The sequence below is a fragment of the Hyperoodon ampullatus genome (genome assembly GCF_949752795.1).
Source record: "Hyperoodon ampullatus genome assembly, chromosome: 13".
NCBI lineage: Eukaryota > Metazoa > Chordata > Mammalia > Artiodactyla > Ziphiidae > Hyperoodon > Hyperoodon ampullatus.
The window spans coordinates 7,002,483-7,021,900 of NC_136926.1; the positions used below are offsets into that span (position 1 = coordinate 7,002,483).

The 19,418-nt window shown below is 49.3% G+C and overlaps 1 protein-coding gene across 3 annotated transcripts in view; it reads left to right on the forward strand.

Moving 5' to 3' along the window:
• Positions 1 to 3,249: 3,249 nt before the first annotated feature.
• Positions 3,250 to 19,418, forward strand: part of RILPL1 (Rab interacting lysosomal protein like 1) — a gene marked incomplete at both ends in the record, with an annotated part of 38,520 nt that continues 22,351 nt past the window's right edge. For all 3 annotated transcript variants that reach the window (XM_079718061.1, XM_079718063.1, XM_079718062.1), the window contains 2 exons: positions 3,250 to 3,558; positions 10,524 to 10,674. In XM_079718061.1, coding sequence (XP_079574187.1) covers positions 3,250 to 3,558; positions 10,524 to 10,674 — 460 coding nt within the window. The remainder of the gene's footprint in view (positions 3,559 to 10,523; positions 10,675 to 19,418) is intronic.

Below are 19,418 nucleotides of genomic sequence, written 5' to 3' on the forward strand. Positions count from 1 at the left end.
CTGGGTTCAGCTCCATCCCTCCCAGCTGTGGTACCCTAAGAAAGTTACTTAACCTCTTGTGGTGAGTTGAATGGTGCCACCCCTCCAGACACACACCCTCCCCCCCCAAAAAAAGCTATGTTCACATCCTAATCCCTGGAACCTGTCAATGTGACCTTATTTTTCAAAGTGTCCATACAGATATGATTAAGAATCTTGAGATAAGATCGTTCTGGATTGTGTGGGTAGGTCCTAAATGTAACGATAAGAGTTCTTATCGTTATAACTTACATCTTATAACGATATAAGTTCTTATAAGAGATTCAGAGGAGTAGACAGAGATACAGAGAAGGCCACGTGAAGACAAAGGCAGAGATTGGAGTGATACTGCCACGAGCTAAGGAAGCCGGCAGCTGGAAGAGGCCAGGAAGGATCCTCCTCTAGAGCCATCAGAGAGAGCAGGGCCCTGACAGCACCTTGATCTCAGATTTCCCGCCTCCAGAACTGGCGGAGAATGTTTCTGTTGTTTCAAGTTACCAAGTTTATGGCAAGTTGTTACAGTAGCTACAGGAAGTTAATGTCCCTCCCTCTTCCTCACTGTTCTTGATTTAGGGTGGGGATAATCATAGGTCCACTTTATTGGATTGCTGTGCGCAGATCTGACCCCGGTTTTAGCACTTACCAGCTTGCCTGGCCTTGGGCGAGTGACTTGGCTTCTCTGTGCCTGTTTCCTCTTTTGTAAAATAGGGAGAATAATACTTCTTTGGATGTTGTAAGGCAGCAGTTCTCAAACTTTTTGCTCTCAGGGACCTTTTTCCGAGGGCACTCTCAAGAACCATTGAAGACCCTAAAAAGATTTTGTTAGATATGTTATATCTATTGATATCTACTATAACTAGAAATTTGATATCTACTGTAACTAGAAATTTAAGCCGTTTTTTAAAAATTAATTTAAAATAGACACATGACATGTTAACATGAATTCTCTTTTTAATATTTATTTTTATTTATTTACTTGGCTGTGCCAGGTCCTAGTTGTGGCATGCAGGATCTTTAGTTGCAGCATGCAAGCTCTTAGCTGCAGCATGCGGGATCTAGTTCCCTGACCAGGGATCGAACCCCGGGCCCCCTGCATTGGGAGCACGGAGTCTTAGCCACTGGACCACCAGGGAAGTCCCTAACATTAATATTTTTTAATAAAAAATAATCATGCCGGGCTTCCCTGGTGGCGCAGTGGTTGAGAGTCCGCCTGCCGATGCAGGGGACACGGGTTCGTGCCCCAGTCCGGGAAGATCCCACATGCCTCGGAGAGGCTGGGCCCGTGAGCCATGGCCGCTGAGCCTGCGCGTCCGGAGCCTGTGCTCCACAAAGGGAGAGGCCACAACAGTGAGAGGCCCGCGTACTGCAAAAAAAATAAATAAATAACCATGCTTCAAAACAAACAAACAAGTACCAGGGACAGTGGCGTTGTCTCACATTTTTGCAAACCTCTTTAATGTCTAGCACATCATCAGAGAGCTGGACCCTCAAATCTGCATCCGCATATTCAGTCAGTCAGGATATGCTGATCTGTGTTTCGGTATATGAAGAACATCTAGCCTCTCACTGATATATAGCCGGCAAAAGGGACCTCATAGAGACCCTTTGGGTATTGGGGAACCCTGGTGGTCTTCAGGCCACACTTTGAGAGGTAATGCAGTAAATGTGGAAATATTTGTAAAGTACCTAGAATAATGCCTGGCCATAGTAAACACTCTGCATTTGTAAACTAAATGTAAAGCCAATGCTCGATGCATTTTAAACCTTAAAAATTTTTAGTTTTAATTAACGTGTCAGGTTGGGGTGGGTTTTTACAGCTACAAGGGCGTTCAGGGTTTTTTTCTGACTTCAAGGAGCTCACAGTCTGATGGGGGGAGGCGTATGTGTACCCACGGTTAAAACTATGCAAAGAGCAGTTTTATGGGAGTGGGAGGCGGATGTGGGGATGCACAGGAGGGCGCCTAATTACGCATGCGTGGGGTGGGGGGTGTTCAGGGAAGGCTCGCCTGGGCGGGGAGGGGTGGTCTGATGGACAGGTGGATCTAGCCAGGTCAGAAGGACAGAGGGCTTGGGACAAGAAAGCTGAAATCCAAATCCCGGCCTCACCTCCTCTGTGAAGTGGTTTTTAGGTCACAAGGAGCCGCTAATGGACGTGGCTGGCGGGCAGCGTAGCCCGGCCGCTTAGGGGCCAGAGGACCCTTCGACCCTCCTGCCCCTCTCCCGGGCGCCTCTCCTGGAGCGCAGGGCCCGGCGCCGCCAGGTCGGCCTGGAGGGTCTACGAGCCGTGGGGTCCTCGACTCCTCCCCAGGATGGGCCGCAGCCCGGAGTCCACCTCCTGAGCCCTCCATTTCTCTCCAGCGCAGGGGCCGCCCCCGACACTGTGAATCGTCCAGAGAGACCAGCAACCCGCACCCCTACCACCTCCTCCCCTTCTCTTCTGGGATAGTCTGGACTCCGCCGGGGCGGGAGTGGGAGAGGAGGAGCCAGGACCGGACTGGAGGAGGGGGCGGCGCGTCCGGAGGCGCGGGGGGGACCGGCTGGAGCGGGGGGGGAGGGGAAGGAAGGTCCCGCGGGTGGAGCGGGGGGGCGGGGGGCTGCGGAGCCGGTGGGTGACGGTGCGGTGTCCGCGGGGACCCCGGGGCGCCCTCGGGCGGCGGAAGCCGGGCGCGCCCCTCTCCAGGCCAGGATCGGGGCGGGGCGCGCGGTATCCCCGCGGGGGGGGGGGGGGGGTCTGATCAGCCGGCGTCGCCGCCGCCAAAGTTTCCCGGAGGAGCCACGGCCGCCCTTCCTTGCCAGGCCCCGGGCGTGGGGACTAGCCGCCGGCGAGGACTGTTTCCGAGGACAGCGGGGCCCGCTCTCCAGCCAGACCCCGCGCCTCCATTGCGCCCAACTCGGATTCCCAACTTGGGAGGCGCCGCGGGCCTGCGCACGCGCGCGCCTTCCTCGCCTCCTCCTCCTCCTTCTCCTCGTCCTCCCCCCACTGGGGAGCAGGCTCCGGGCCGAGCCGGGCGCAGAGACCCGCGCCCCGCGCGCTGACCCCCGGCTCCCGGCCCGCCGCCTCCGCCCATGCCGACGCCCGCCGCCCGCCCGGTGCGCCCTCGCTCGAGGGCCAGCTAAGCGCGGGCCGGCGGCGGCGGCGAGAGGTGGGCCCGGCCCGGCGCTGCCCTCGACAGCGGCAAGTTTGGGAGTTGCACTAGTTTGCGGGGTCGGGGAGAGGCCGGGCGGGGGGCCATGGAGGAGGACCGGGGGTCGGCGCTGGCGGCCGAGTCGGCCCTGGAGAAGAACGTGGCGGAGCTGACCGTCATGGACGTGTACGACATAGCGTCGCTCGTGGGCCACGAGTTCGAGCGGGTCATCGACCAGCACGGCTGCGAGGCCATCGCGCGCCTCATGCCCAAGGTCGTGCGTGTCCTGGAGATCCTGGAGGTGCTGGTCAGCCGCCACCACGTCGCGCCCGAGCTGGACGAGCTGCGCCTCGAGCTGGACCGACTGCGCCTGGAGAGGATGGACCGCATCGAGAAGGAGCGGAAGCACCAGAAGGTGGGCGGTGGCCTCAGTCTGCCCATCCCGGCAACGTGGCCGCTGGGACCTAGGGGTCCTTCAGCATCGGGCAGCTGTAGGTGCACACGTGTGTATACAGGGAATAGACGAGAGACGATCGGACTGGGTGAGGGAAGGAGGGAGGCCCCTGGCCCTCTTTTGCCCAGCCTGCGCACCCCCAGAGATGAAGAGTAGTTCTTTGGAGTCAGACGTGAGTTCCAATCCCACCTTTACCACTTAATAGCCGTGTGACCTTGAGTAAGTTATTTAACCTCTCTGTGCTTTATTTCCTCACATATCAAATGGTGATACTAATAGGACCCGCCTTATAAAAATTAAACGGGATACTATCTAAAGTGCTTACATAATATTATTCTTTTCCAGAAATGAAATAAGCGCCCCTGCCCTTCAGTGTTACCCGAGAAGATGTGATACCGGGCCCCATTCTTCATCCCACTCCAGAACCCTCCAGAGCCAAGGGGATGTGACCTCCAGTCACTGAGCTTATTGACCGCCAGTCTCTGGGTTCTAATTTGCAAAAAGGAACCCTGAACCCCAGTCCAGGGTTCCTTCTAGTTTATTAACCTGAGGTGGTTTCCCCACCTCGATTTTACTCTGTGAGGTAGGGATTATTCTCTTCATTTTACAGATGAAGAAACTGAGGATCAGAGTGTGTGAGGGGGGGATTTGTCCCAAGGTAGTGCTGAGAGTCTCAGCCCCAGTGGAGGTAATTCTAGTGCCTCTTCCCCACCCTCTTTGAATTGGAGGAAGATGATTTGGGGCAGCTTTAAGGCTAAGCTTCTGCCTTGCGAACAAGCGCTGGGCTCATGAATCAGGGACTCCCCACTGGGCCGGGAGTCCAGACAAGGTGTCTGGGGAGAAGGAAGTGGGAGACATGTGGTTTCCTGCCCCAACCTCAGCCCAGGGACGCTCCCTTCAGACTGAGAATGGGAGGAAACGCTTTTCCTTGGGGGATCAGGGCGTCTGAGCAAACTCTGACTTGCTGTGTGGCCTCAGGAAATCCAGTTGGCCTCTCTGAAACTCTCTGGCCAGCCGTCACATACTGTGTACTTTGAGGTCTGTGTCTTTTCAAGGAACAGAGCCCCAGCTGTGTTTGCAGTCTTAACCTAAGGGCAGACCCCTGGGTGATTAAGAGAACTAGTGTTTTGGAGGTTTGATTGTGTTTGTCCTCAAAGGTCCCTATGCCCTGGGGTCAGGTAGGAAATTCAAGCTCCCAAGCCTTAGGCAAAGTTTCCAGGATCACACTGGGAGCTTGAAAATGTCCCTGCCCTGTAATTAATGTCAAGATTCCCAGGAGCAGGGACTTGGGAGCTAGATAGCCTGGTTTCAAGCCCTGTCACTCATGGGCTGTGTGATCTTGGGCAAGTCACCTTGTCTCTCTGTACCTCAGTTTCCTCAGCTGTGAAATGGGGATAATAATAATACCTATCTCATAGGATTGTGGTGAGAATTAAAAGTGCTCAGGACAAAATTTGGGCCATTTCGAGGGCCTTACCACTGTTAACTATTGTTTTTAGGCTGGGAGAGTTTTTCACCGAGGGCTCTTAGGCTGATATTGGAGACACCACCGCCACCCCAGATACCCCTCCTCCTACCCCAGATCCTTCCATCTCTCCCCGGGGGGTTGGGGAAGGAAGGGACCTTGAGATCCTCTCATACAACTGCCTCTTATTGACAGGGACTAAGGGACTTAGCCCAAGTCACACAAGAAGTCCTGGCACCTACGTCCCCACCCCTAGCACTTTAGTTCTTCCGCAGCCGGACTGGCAGACACCCTTGGGAGACATTGGAGGCCACTAGGCCTGGAGTCAGGTGGAATTCCCAGCCAGCTGCACTTGTCACTTCTGGAATGCTATCAGCCAGGAAGTAAACAGGGCTCATTTGTAAATGCAGAGGACCATCTTTTCTAATTCGGAGGACAAAATCCTTCTTTTCCCCATCCCTGCCTCAGGCCCCTTTACTTCATATTCTTGGGATCGAGAGCGACTCGTCTGATTCCCCTCACTCCGTAAGCCTCAAAGGCTCTTGAAGGTGTTATTTCCACAGAAATCTTAGCATGTCCTTCGTCTTATCTGTCTATCCGTTCATTCCTCCCTCCCACCTTCCCTCCCTCCCTTCCTTCCTTTTTTTCTTCCTTCTCTCTCTCTTTCTCTTGACAAATATGGCTCCAGTAAAGCATGCACCCTCTCTTCCACCAACTCTTCCTCCCAAAAGATCCCCGGACTCAGTTCTGTTCATCACTCAGACCTAGGCCACAGTCTCATCATGTTCTACCTGGTTACTCCATCTGCAGCCTTGTTGACCGACTGCAGCTTGCAAAGTGCCTTTCGAGGTGACTTGGGTGATGCAAAGGAAAGGAAAACCAGGTCCTCATCTCAGGCAGCGGGTGGGTAACAGGGAAGACAGGAAAAACACGCGAAGAGACTTTAGAAAGCAGCGGCTGTGCAGATACAAGTGCATATAATATAAACAGCATACGTTGTTCATTTATTCATTCAACAGATATGTTTATTGAGTACCTACTAATTGCCAGGCACTGTTCTGGGCGACAGTGGTGACCACAACAGGTGAGGTCTTTGCCCTCAAGGACCTGACTTTCTAGTGCAGTGCTGTCCCATAGATACATAATGTGGCATGTCACATTGATAAAAAGACACAGATGAGGTTAATTTTTTTTTTTTTTTGGCCACACCAGCGATTGAACCAGGGCCCTCGGCAATGAAAGCGCAGAGTCCTAACCACTGGACTGCCAGGGAATTCCCCGGATGAGGTTAATTTTAATAACATATCTTATCAAACCCAGTCGTTCCAAAATATTATTTCAACATGTAATCAATGTAAAAAATTATTTTTTATTGAGATATAATTGACATATAACATTGTATTTGTTTTAGGCTTACATTATGATTTGACGTATGTACATATTGCAAAATGATTACCACATAAGTTTAGTTAACATCCATCGCCACACATAGTTACAAAAAAATTATTAACAAGGTATTTTGCATTCTTTTTTTCCTATTACATCTTTGAAATTCAGTGAGTGTTTAACTCTCACTGCATGTTTCACTTCAGACCAGCGGCATTTCAAGTGCTCAGCAGACATGTGGCTAGTGGCTACTCTAATGGAATGGTGTGATTCCAGTGTGAGGAGATAGATTTTTTTTAACTTCTAAAAAATTTCAGCTTATGATAAGTACCATGAAGAAGATAAAACAGGGAACTATAAAAGAGACTGGCCAGGGATGGTGTTGATGGAGCAGTCCGGAAGGCTTCCCTGAGGAGGTGGCATCTGAGCTGAGATCTGAATGAAGTGTAGGTGCCAGCCATAGAGAGATCTGGGGGAGGGGCAATCTAGGCAGGAGGTGCAGCAAGTGCAAATGCCCTGAGGTAGGAGTGAGCTTGGTGTGTGCAAGGAACACAAAGAAGGCTGGTGTGACGAGCAGAGCGAGTGAGGAAGAGGGTAGGAGATGAGGTCAGGGAGGTACAGGGGTCTGCTAATGCTGGGCCTCACAGGCCAGCGTAAGGAGTTAGAAGACAGTGCTGAGAGGAGGCTAACGAGGTGATCGGTCAGGGGCCACTTCCTGGAAGAGCCTTTTTAGCTGGTATCGAGGCAAGATCAAATTCTCCCTGGTCAGCTCAGAGGCAAGAACCAGCTCCCCCAGCATCAACTTTAGTTCATTGAGAGAAGAAAAAAAAAGAACTGAGGATTAAAGTCTGTATTCATCTATTGCTGCTGTAACTAATTACCACAAACTTACTCAAAATCACACAAATTTATTATCACATTGGATAATATGATATTATGAATAATATCAGTATGGGTAATACTGGATAAAATTCTGGAGGTCAAAAGTCAGAAGTGAGTCTCACTTGGGTTAAAATCAGGTGTCAGGAAATTCATTCCTGCGGGCACCTTTAGGGGAGAATCCATTTCCTTCCTTGCCTTTTGCAGCTCCTGGGAGCCATCTGTATCCTTGGACTTGTGACCCCTCCCTCCATCTTCAAAGTCATCAGCGTAGCAGCTTCAAATCTCTAACTCTGATCTCTGCTTCACGACCGGGGAGCCAGCCCTCACCCCCTGCAGTGGAAGCACAGAGTCTTAACCACTGGACCACCAGGGAAGTCCCCACGTGGTCTCTGATTCTGCCCTTCCTGTCTCCTTTCACTTTTAAGGACGCTTGTGATTACACTGGGTCCACCTGGATAACCCAGGAGCATCTCCCCATCTCAGGGTCCTTAACTGAATCACATCTGCAAAATCCCTTTTGCCGTGTAAATTCGCATATTCTCAGGTTCCAGGGATTAGGATGTGGACCTGTCTGGGGACCATTGTTCCGCCTACCCCAGCCAGTTACACTTGAGATAGCACTGGGGCCCTCTGTGTGCTCAGCCTGTGTCAGGTGGGAGCAGAGAGGACCAGGGCAAGAAGGGCCTGGTTCTGCTTCCAGCCCACACCTGCCTGTGGGAAGGTCCCGTGGCCACTTCATCATTCCACCACCACTCTCGCCCTCTGGCCCCACCCTTCACCTCCCCTGGTGACCTTGAAGCAGCTGTGCGAATACTTAGTTATTCCCTCTCATTTCCCCAGTGCAGCAGGCTTCCTGACAAAGGAGATGGGATTTAGGCACCTATTTAAAAGATGAAAGGAGGTGATGCTGACATCCGGCCACCTGGGCCAGCTTGGAATGGGCTGTAGGAGGACCAGAAATCAGCAGACATATGTTTAGCACTTTCTGGGTACTGGGCCCTATTCCAAACATCTACATATATTAACCATTTAATCCTCATGACACCCCCCGGGGGTAGATAAAACACTGTATTCCTCATTTCCAAGGTACCCTAAGGTTGAATAACTTGTCCAAGATCAGCTAGTGAGTGGCGGAAACAGAGTTCAAGCTCAGGTCAACAGGCTCCAGTATCCATGCTTTAAACCAGCATTCTATACAGTTTATGATTTTACAAAATACCTCTCTTTTTTTTTGGTAACGGTTTTACTGAATATAATTCACATACCATACAATTCACCCATTCAAAGCATACAATTCAGTGGTTTTTAGTTTATTCACAGAGCTGTGCAGCCATTACTACAATCAATTTTAGAACATTTTCATTACTCCGAAAAGAAAACACAGACTCATTAACAGTCATTCCTCACTCCCCGCCAACCCTTCTGCCGCTAGAAAGCCGCCAGTGTGCTTTCTGTATCTATGGATTTACCTATTATGGACATTTCCCATCAACGGAGTCAAGCACTGTGTGCCCTTTTGTGACCAGCTGCTTTTGCTCAGCATCATGTTTTCAAGGTTCATCCAAATTGTAGCATATGTCAGTATGTCATCCCTTTTTGCCTGAATCATATTCCAGATACACCACATTTTATTCATCTTTTCATCAACTGATGGACATTTGGGTGGTTTCTACCTTTTGGCGATTATGAATAGTGCTCCTCTGAACATTCATGTACCTGTTTTTGTGTGGACACATGTTTTCATTTCTCAGACCCTACAAGTGGAATTGGTGGGTCATAGGGCAACTATGTTTAACTGATTGAGGAACTGCCAGACTGTTTTCCACAGCGGCTGCACCATTTTACATTCTTACCAGCAATGCACAGGGTTCCAGTTTCTTCACATTCCTGCCAACACTTGTTATTATGTGTTTCTCTGATTACAGCCATCCACAAAATAACTTTTATAGACATCTTGTTTATCCTCACATTCAACCCTGTGAGCCTTTATTTTTTTATTTTATTTTTTTACTGAAATACAGTTGACACAATATTATATTAGCCTCAGGTGTGCTATACAGTGATTTAACATTTGCATACATTGTGAAATGATCACCAAGATAAGTCTAGTAACCATCTGTCCCTGTACAAAGTTGTTACAATACTACTGACCACATTCCTTATGCTGTATATTACATCCCTGTGGCTTATTTATTTTGTAACTGGAGGTTTGTACCTCTTAATCCCTTTCACCTATTTCACTCCCCCTCCAGCGCCTCCCGTCTGGCAACCACCTGTTAGTTCTCTGTATCTAAGAATGTTTTCATTTTGTTTTGTTCGTTTGGTTTGTTTTTTAGAGTCCACAAATAAGTGAGATCGTATGGTATTTGTCTTTCTCTGTCTGACTTATTTCACTTCGCATAATACTCTCTGGGTCCATACATGTTGTTACAAATGGCAAGATTTCATTCTTATGGCTGAGTAGCATTCCATTGTATATATGTACTACATCTTCTTTATCCACTCGTCTGTTGATGGACACTTAGGTCGCTTCCATGTCTTGACTATTGTAAATAATGAATGCTACTGTAAACATAGGGGGGCATGTATCTTTTCAAATTAGTGTTTGTTTTCTTCACTGTGAGCTTTTATAGTAGGGCTCCCCAACTAAGGGAAACAGCCTCAGATTTGTAAAGTGAGTCGTCCAAGTCTGCTTGAAGAGATTCCTGTTTCAGATATACAGGGAGCTCCGGGGCCAGGTGGTATCCCTGGGATCTCTGCAGCCTCTTTCTCCCTTGGAGAGAGGTTTGTCTTGATGGAGGGTCTGTCCGAAGATCAGGGACATGACGTCCCTAGAGAGATTGGTATGTTTGGGCCCCTGCAGCCTGGGGCTGCTCCTCCACCCTCTCTCTCCTGTCTAGATAGTTAGAAGGTACAGTTCCAATGCCATTGTTGTCTTCAGGGCACTTCTAACTTGACCAGGTCCTAAATGCATAAATGCACACCTTGCCCAGAGGAGGGACGCCTTCTATTTTTCGTAAAGTTGCCATGTGGGCTACTGATGGCCTGATCTGCCCACCTGCCGATGCTTGGTTCTCATGGAGAAGGGAACAACCCAAAGCCCCAGCAACCCTGAGCTGCTCCCGAGGGTCAGGGGGGTAAGGCTGCTGCCCTGGGCAGGCTGTGACCCCACTCCGGCCCCTGTCCCCCGCAGGAGCTGGAGCTGGTGGAGGACGTGTGGCGAGGGGAAGCGCAAGACCTCCTTTCCCAGATCGCCCAGCTGCAGGAGGAGAACAAGCAGCTCATGACCAACCTCTCCCACAAGGACGTCAGCTTCTCCGAGGAGGAGTTCCAGAAGCATGAAGGTAAGAGGAGGGGCCAGCGTGGGAGGTGAGGGGAAGGCTCTTCCACTGCCACCACCGGCATCACCAGTGACAGGAGCGTGGTCCCCGAGCAATGGTGTCTCATGTCATGTGGTGTCAATGGTGTCTCATGTCACCATCACTCTGCCCGAGAGACACTGTGTAGCCTGGTTTACAGGTGATGAAACCGAGAGGTTCATTTGACAAATTGTTCGAGAGTCCTCACTTTTCCAGCCTCTTCTCTAGGCACTGGGTATACACATTGGGCAAGACAAAGCCACTGCCCTCGGGAGGCTTACATTCTAGTGCAGAGGAGATAGGTGATAACTATGTAAACAGACAGATGACACAGTTCCAGATTCTGACCAGGGTTATGGAAGAACTAAAAATCTGCGGGGGATATGATAGGGGTGGCTTGGTGGGGTGCTTCTCTGGATATGGTGATCAAGGAGGGCCTCTCTGATGAGGTGACATTTGAGCCCTAATGAAGTCATGGAGTGAGCCATGCAAATATCTTGGGGGGAAAGCAGGTGCAAAGGCCCTGGGGCATGACTGTTTATGGAAACCAAGGAGACCAGTGTCACAGAAGATGATCAAGGCCAAGGGTGGTTAAAGATGAGGTCAGTGGGGTCAGCAGGGGTCAGATCACATAGCCCCTTAGAGGCCAAGGTTTGGATTTTATTCTAAGTGTGCTGGGAAGAAATTTGAGGTGCTTGTCACGGGTACACGTTTAACAATGAGCAACCCAGGGTGGCCACCCAGATCTGAATGGTGCTGGAGTCCCCCTACTGTCACTCATCCTACGAACAGTTATCTAGAACCTTGACTCCAGGCCTTCTGCTGGTGCTAGAGAAGCAAAAACAGACAGAGGGGCTTGGTCTGGGCCCCCGTGGGCTGCATCAGCTGTGGGCCCCCCAGCAGCCTCCTCCTCATTCAGAAGCTGGCCCTGATCGCAAGGAATCTCAGGCCCAACTCTTTAGTCTGGGTAAACTTCCTGGGTCCCTATACAAGCCCCCTCCTCACGTTTGTTGGGAAGGGGGTGGACTTCCGTGGGGGCCTGAAGTTCAGAACTCGTGTTTACCACTCTGTGAGAATAAAGTAGCACACTGTATAAGGACCGTAGGGACCAAGGAAAAAGGAAATGTTTGATCTGGGTGCTGGCATCCTCTTTTCCTTGGGTTTCCTTTGTTGAGATGTGAGTCGTGCAGTGAAAACAAAAGTCGTAGCGGTGATAAGTGTTGGTGCTAGAGCCAGACTGCCCGGTGTGAATCCTAACCCAGTACTCACTGGCTGAGTGACCTTGATCAAGTCACTTGACCTTGGTGTGCCTTAAGTGCCCCATGTAGAAATGGGGGAAATAACCATAACTCCCTGATAAAGTTGTTGTGAGGATTAAATGAATTAATACGTGTAAACTGAATAGTACCTGGTGCCCATACTCAGCAAGTGTTAACTGTTGTTAGTATGAGCTGTTGTTATCGAATCCAATCTCCTCTTTGAAAAGAGGAGGAAAACAGGCTGAGAGGGTTCATCCGTCCTCTTTATGGCTTAGTAACACTCCGTTGTCTGTTTGGACCACGTTTCATTTATCTATTCATCCACCGATGGACGCTGAGTTGTTTCCAACTTTTGGCTATTGTGAAGAGTGCCGCTGTGAAGGTTCTGGTACCTTCATGTTTTTGTGTGGACATGTGTTTTCGGTGCTTTGAGGTATATACCTCGGCATGGAATTGCTGAGTCCTGTGGTAACTCTGTTGAACTTAGTGAGGTGCCCACAGCCATCTTTTGTTTTTCTTGTTTTTTGAATGTTAGTCGTCTCCCTAATTAATATCGTTTGGAATCCTACCTTATGGTCTGGTGGTTATTATTTTATTTTGTTTATTTATTAATATTTACTATTTATTTGGTTGCGCTGGGCCTTAGTTGCGGCTTGCCGGCTCCTTAGTTGCGGCATGTGAACTCTTAGTTGTGGCACACATGTGGGATCTAGTTCCCTGACCAGGGATCGAACCCGGGCCCCCTGCATTGGGAGCGTGGAGTCTTATCCACTGCGCCACCAGGGATGTCCCCATAGCCATCTTTTGGTCTGTGACATTTCTGCAGGGCACCCAGAGGCCTCCAGGGGTGACCTTGGAACTCCCCCTGCCTACCCCAGTGACGCCCTGGAGGCCGCAGGTCCCCCAGGCACGGGCCTGAACACCCTAAGCCGCTTCCTCGGCGCTCAGTTGCATGTGTGTGCACACGGCACCCCCCGTGTGGGAGAGCTTGGCCTCGGCTCTCTGCATCCCTGCTGAGCTCTTCATCAGACAGCCCACACGGGTGCCATCTGAGACGCACTTAATTGGCATCTCGCGTGGGTCCAGCTCCCGGGGGTGAGCTCGGGGAGCCTCCGGTATTCAGCTTGACAGCAGCCCTCACCCGAGTGGAGAAACTGGGCAGATGCCAGGAATGCCTTTCACAGTTATTTTTATTTTGCCTGGGAAGCCATGGGAACACAATAAGGGCAAAAGCATGTCTTCTACCTGTGAGAGGAACAGACACTGGGCCGAGGGGTCCCTGGGAGGAGGTGCAGCCCATGAAGTTAGACTGTGTGTCTGGCCCCACTTAGGCAGTGGGGCAAAGCCTAGGTGCAAACACAGGATTTAGGGGGGTGAGTGGGCTGAGATGCCCGCTTAGAACAGCCAGCCCTGCCCAGAACAGCACTGCTTTCCCAGCCATTAATACTGGGCACTGCAACGTAGAGAGCAAACGTATGGCTACCAAGGGGGGAAAGGGGAGTAGAATGAATTGGGAGAATGGGATTGACATATATACACCACTGTGTATAAAGTAGACGACTAATGAGAACCTACTGTAGAGCACAGGGAACTCTACTCAGTGCTCTGTAGTGACCTAAATGGGAAGGAAATCCAAAAAAGAGGGGATATATGTGTACGTAGAGCTGATTCACTCTGCTGTACAGCAGAAGCGAACACAACAGTGTAAAGCAACTATACTGCAATAAAAATTAATTTAAAAAAAAAGAAAAAAAAATACTGGGCAGTGCGCTCAGAGCACCTGCCAGTCTCCTGTCTCCCCGTCCCTGGAAGTCTCCAGATTAAAGAGCACTTCCCTACTTCTTGTATTTGGAAATCATCTTGTCAGCACTTGGAAACTACTAGTTAGCACATGCGGAGATGAATTACAGCTATGGAAGCAATTGGGCTGGGGGCATGGGGGTGCAGAGATACACTCAAGCGTCTGGAAAAAAATTCTTGGGCTCCGGACAAACAACTCTGTCACCAGGAGAGGATGAGAACTGACCACGGATCCATTTTCGGAAGGGCAGCTGAGAACAGCACCGTCCAGAAAAAACGTAAGGCAAGCCACAGATGTGACTCTGATTTTTCTAGGTGTGGCATTAAAAGAAAGTAAAAAGCACAGGTGAAAGTAATTTCATTAATATTTTTATTTAACCCGGTAGATCCAAGATATCATCCTTCAACATGTAATCAATTTAAAAATTATCAGTTGGGGGCTTCCCTGGTGGCGCAGTGGTTGAGAGTCCGCCTGCCAATGCAGGGGACACGGGTTCGTGTCCCGGTCCGGGAAGATCCCACATGCCGCGGAGCGGCTGGGCCTGTGAGCCATGGCCGCTGAGCCTGCGCGTCCGGAGCCTGTGCTCTGCAACGGGAGAGGCCACAACACTGAGAGGCCCGCGTACCGCAAAACAAACAAACAAACAAACAAAAATTATCAGTTGGGGGGAATTCCCTGGTGGTCTAGTGGTTAGGACTCTGTGCTTTCACTGCTGAGGGCCTGGGTTCAATCCCTGGTCAGGGACCTAAAATCCTGCAAGCCGCATGGTGCAGCCGAAAGAAATAAATAAAAATTTAAAAAATTTAAAATAAAAATTATCAGTAGGGTATTTTGCATTTTTTTCATATTAAGTCTTTGAAATCTGGTGGGTTATTCATTTATATATAATAAAATATATATATGTGTGTTTTACTGTGGTAACATACACGTAAAATTTCTCATCTTAAGCTGGGACAAAGTGAGAGAGTGGCATGGACATATATACACTACCAAATGTAAAATACATAGCTAGTGGGAAGCAGCTGCATAGCACAGGGAGATCAGCTCCGTGCTTTGTGACCACCTAGAGGGGCGGGATAGGGAGGGTGGGAGGGAGGGAGATGCAAAAGGGAAGAGATATGGAGACATATGTATAGGTATAACTGATTCACTTTGTTATAAAGCAGAAGCTAACATACCATTGTAAAGCAATTGTACTCTAATAAAGAGGTTAAAAAAATTTTCTCATCTTAACCATTTCTAAGTGTATAGTTCAGCCGCGTTAAGAACGTTCGCATTGTTGTACAACCAGACTCCGGAACTCATCTTGCAAATGTAAACCTCTGTCCCCATTAAACAATAACTCTCCATTGCTCCCTCCCCCAGCCCCTGGCAACTGGCATTCTCCTTTCTGTCTCTATAATTTTGAACTACTCCAGGTAGCTCACATAAGTGGAATCATACAATATTTGTCTTTTTGTGACTGGTTTATTTCACTGAGCATAATGTCCTTGAGTTTCATCCATGTTGTAGTTGTGTCAGAACTTCCTTCCTTTTTAAGGCAGAATAATATCCCATTGTATGGATAGACCACATTTTGTTGATCTACCCATCCATTGATGGCTGATGTGTATTTTACATTTTCAGCACATGTCCATTTGGACGTGCCCTATCTCAGGTGCTCCGTTGCCACTAGTGGCTGCTGAGTTGGACACACAGAGCTAGAATATTCTTGGAGATGTGCCTGGGTAGAGCAGTCCATTATAAGGGGAATGGGCTGTGGAGTGAGGTGGACCTGAGTTTAAATCTCAGACCCACTCTTACCAATGGGTCACCTTGTTCCCATCCTCAGGTTCCTCACCTGTAAGGTGGGTGTGGCAACTCCTGACGCCCAGGACTGTTGAGAAAAATATATACAGCATCAAACGCAGAACTAGTCAATAAAAGATAGCCCTGAGGGCAATTACGTCGCTTTTGTCCTACCAGTTGAACCTTTTGTGGGACCGGAGAGTGGCTGATTTGAATTTCACCTCAATAGAAATCGTGTGTGCACCTTCTATATAGGACTTTCTCCGTATGCTTGCTGTATTAGTTTCCTGGGGCCACTGTAACAAATGACCACAAACTGGGAGGCTTCAAACAAAGAAATGTATTCTCTCACAGATCTGGAGGCCAGGGGTCCAAAATCAAGGTGTCAGCAGGGCTGTGCTCCCTCCAAAGGTTCTAGGGGAAGAAGCTCCCTGCCTCTTCCAGGTGGCACCTCTTGGCTTGTGGCTGCATCACTCCAAACTCTGCCTCTGTTGTCACGTGGCCTCCTCTGTGTGTCTGACTTTCCCTCTCCTTTCTCTTATAAGGACCCAGTCATTGGATTTAGGGCCCACCCTCATTTAGCCTGACCTCCCCTTAACTTAATTACATCTGCAAAGACCTATTTTCAAGTAAGGTCACATTCTGAGGTTCCAGGTGGATGTGAAGTTTGAGGGGACATTATTCTCTCCAGTACACTTGCTGATAACATAAGGAGCTTGGGCTTTGAGACTTTGAGAGGCAGTAGAGTGGTCGCAAGAGTGTGGATTCTGGGGACTTCCCTGGTGGCGTCCTCGCTCCCGATACAGGGGGCCCGGGTTTGATCCCTGCTCAGGGAACTAGAGCCCACATGCTGCAACTAAGGCCCAGCGCAAGCAAATAAATAAATAAATATTGTTTAAAAAGTACTATGAACAAAAGATGGTCTGTCCATGTAATGGGATATCATTCAGCCATAAAGAGGAATAAAGCACTGATACACACCACCACGTGAAAGAGAAAAAAAAAAAAAAGTGTGGATCCTAGAGCCAGACTGCCGGAGCTTGAATCCTGGTATTAGCTGTGTGGCCTTGTAAAAGTTAACAAGCTACTGTGCACCTCAGGTTCACCGGCTATACAAGGCGGGCAGCAGGGGTCCTACTTCGTAAAGTATTCTGAGGATAAAATGAGTTAAGTTCTGCTTATGTCAGCATCTTCTAGAAGGAGACCTGAGGCGAAGATGTTCCTCTGCAGGTGACTTATTAAGGAAGCAGCCCTAGAAAAGACTACTGGGGAAGTGAAGGGATCAGGACGGGGAAAGGAGGAAGCCCAACAGAGTCTATGCAGGGCAGCGAGCTCTGGAGTGGGAGTTACACCTCAGAGTTGCCCTGCCCTTAGGCACGGGGCCTGGACTTTCTTACAGAGCCTGCCAGCCAGGGAGCCCAGGGTGCCTGGTCAGTAGCAAAAGCACAGTGAAGAGGGGCGAGGGGTGAACACGGGGATCCGAGGGGGTCTGAGCACCACTTCTTCCACGGTGAGCGCTGAGCCCAGTAGCTGGTGACAGCAGGTGCTTGATAAACATTGGTGATCATCACCATCCAGTATCAAAGGTGCTTTTCTGGCTCTGGGGGAGTGAAAAATGTGTGGGTCTGGTACTAAGAGACCCGGATTATGCTCCTAATGGCCACTAACTAGCAGATTTGGGGCAAGCGGCTCAATCTTCTCAGGGTGTTTTCTTCTTGCAGAGATTGAGGGGGACAGACAATATGGGGTTGTGGGTGTTGGTGATTGTTTTGGTCTTTAACAATAGAAACTATTACATATTCATTCATGTTGTAAAAGTTGAAACAAAACTCAAGAAAAATATGAAAATTCCCTTTGCCTCCTTCTCACTCACCAGAGGGAAAACCATCCCTTTCTATGCATTTACACACATATTCCACGTGCGTGTTGTTTTTGTTTTGTTTGTTTTGTTTTGTTTTTGCGGTACGCAGGCCTCTCACTGTTGTGGCCTCTCCCGTTGTGGAGCACAGGCTCCAGACACGCAGGCTCAGCGGCCATGGCTCACGGGCCCAGCCGCTCCGCGGCATGTGGGATCTTCCCGGACCGGGGCACGAACCCGTGTCCCCTGCATCGGCAGGTGGACTCCCAACCACTGCGCCACCAGGGAAGCCTGCGTGTTGTTTTTAAATAAGAAAAAGCTCCTACAGTGCTGGCGTTGACATTTCAGGGAATGTGTTTTGTTTTTAAGATAAAAGGGATTATGCTGTATGGATTGTCACTTGCCTTTTTTTTTTTAACAAATTAAAATTATGTATTTACTATTTGGATTGCCCTTTTAGAAAAATTGACAAGCGAGTCACAGAACATAAAATTAACAGTTTTAAAGCGTACAATTCAGTAGCATTTAGTACATCATTTAATGTATTTATTATGTTGTGCCATCATCACCTCTGTTTAGCTCCAGAACATTTTCACCACCTGCAAAGGAGACCCTGCACCCATAGCAGTCACTCCCCAATCCCTCCTCCCCCCTGCCTTTGGTAACCTCTAGTCTACTTTCTGTCTCTATGCATTTACCTACTCTGGACATTTCATATAAGTGGACTCATACAATATGTGGCCTTTTGTGTCTGGCTTCTTTCACTCAGCATCATGTTTTCAAGGTTCATCCACATTGTAGCCTGTGTCAGTGCTTCATTTCTTTTTACGGTTGAATAATATTCCATCATTTGGATAGATCACATTTTTTTAATCCATACATCTGTTGATGGACATTTGAGTTACTTCCATCTTTTGGCCATTGTAAATAGTGCTGCAGTGACTTTGTCACTTGTCTTTTGCTTTTTTTAAAAAAAAGGTCAAGTTTTGGGCTTCCCTGGTGGCGCAGTGGTTGAGAGTCTGCCTGCCGATGCAGGGGACACGGGTTCGTGCCCTGGTCCAGGAATATCCCACATGCCGCAGAGCGGCTGGGCCCGTGAGCCATGGCCGCTGAGCCTGCGTGTCCGGAGCCTGTGCTCCGCAACGGGAGAGGCCACAACAGTGAGAGGCCCGTGTACCGCAAAAAAAAAAAAAAAAAAAAAAAAAGGATAGAGCCCAGACCACGGCAGTTAAAGCCCGGAATCCTAACCACTAGGCCAGCAGGGAACTCTCAATATTGGACTGATTTTAAACCTCTGCCTTCTGGAACTTTGAGAAAATAAATTTCTGATGCTCTTAGCTACCAAAATTTGTTGGTTATTTGTTACAGCAGCACATGAAACTAATACAGCATCCATCCTCACGTTCCTTAATTCACCAAAGCCCTGAGCAGACACCTACTGTGTGCCAAGCGCTATGCTAGTCCAGGGAATACACAGTGAATAGGTTAGGCAAGGTCTTGCCTCCTGGGCTGACCGTATACTTGGGGGACGAGGGGCAGGGAGAACAGACAACAAACAAGTAAGTAACAGACAACACCCTTTGAGCACCTGCTGTGTACCAGACATATTCTTCAGTATTGGCTTCATGTGTATTAACAAGAGCAATCCTCGCAGCAGCCCTATGGGGTAGGTACTGTTATTCCCATTTTAGAGATGTGGAAACTGAGGCACAGGTTGGGTAGCCCAAAGCCACACAGTTAATAAACGGGAGAACCAGTGTTTGATCTCCAGAGCCGACCCTCTGAATCACTATGCAGTATCATCTTTCATTAGATGAAAGGATGTACCAGACGCTTAGCCGTTGTAAAAAGTGAGGGGATGGATGGGGTGGGAGGAGGGGGCTACTTGGAGGGTGGTGGTCAGGGAAGGAGAGGCCTCTGGGAGGAGGTGACTTTGAGCTGAGACCTGAGAATCAAGGGGAGCCAGCCTGGGGGAGGTTGGTAGGAAGGGACTTGCGGAAGCTGGAAACAGCAACTGCCCTGC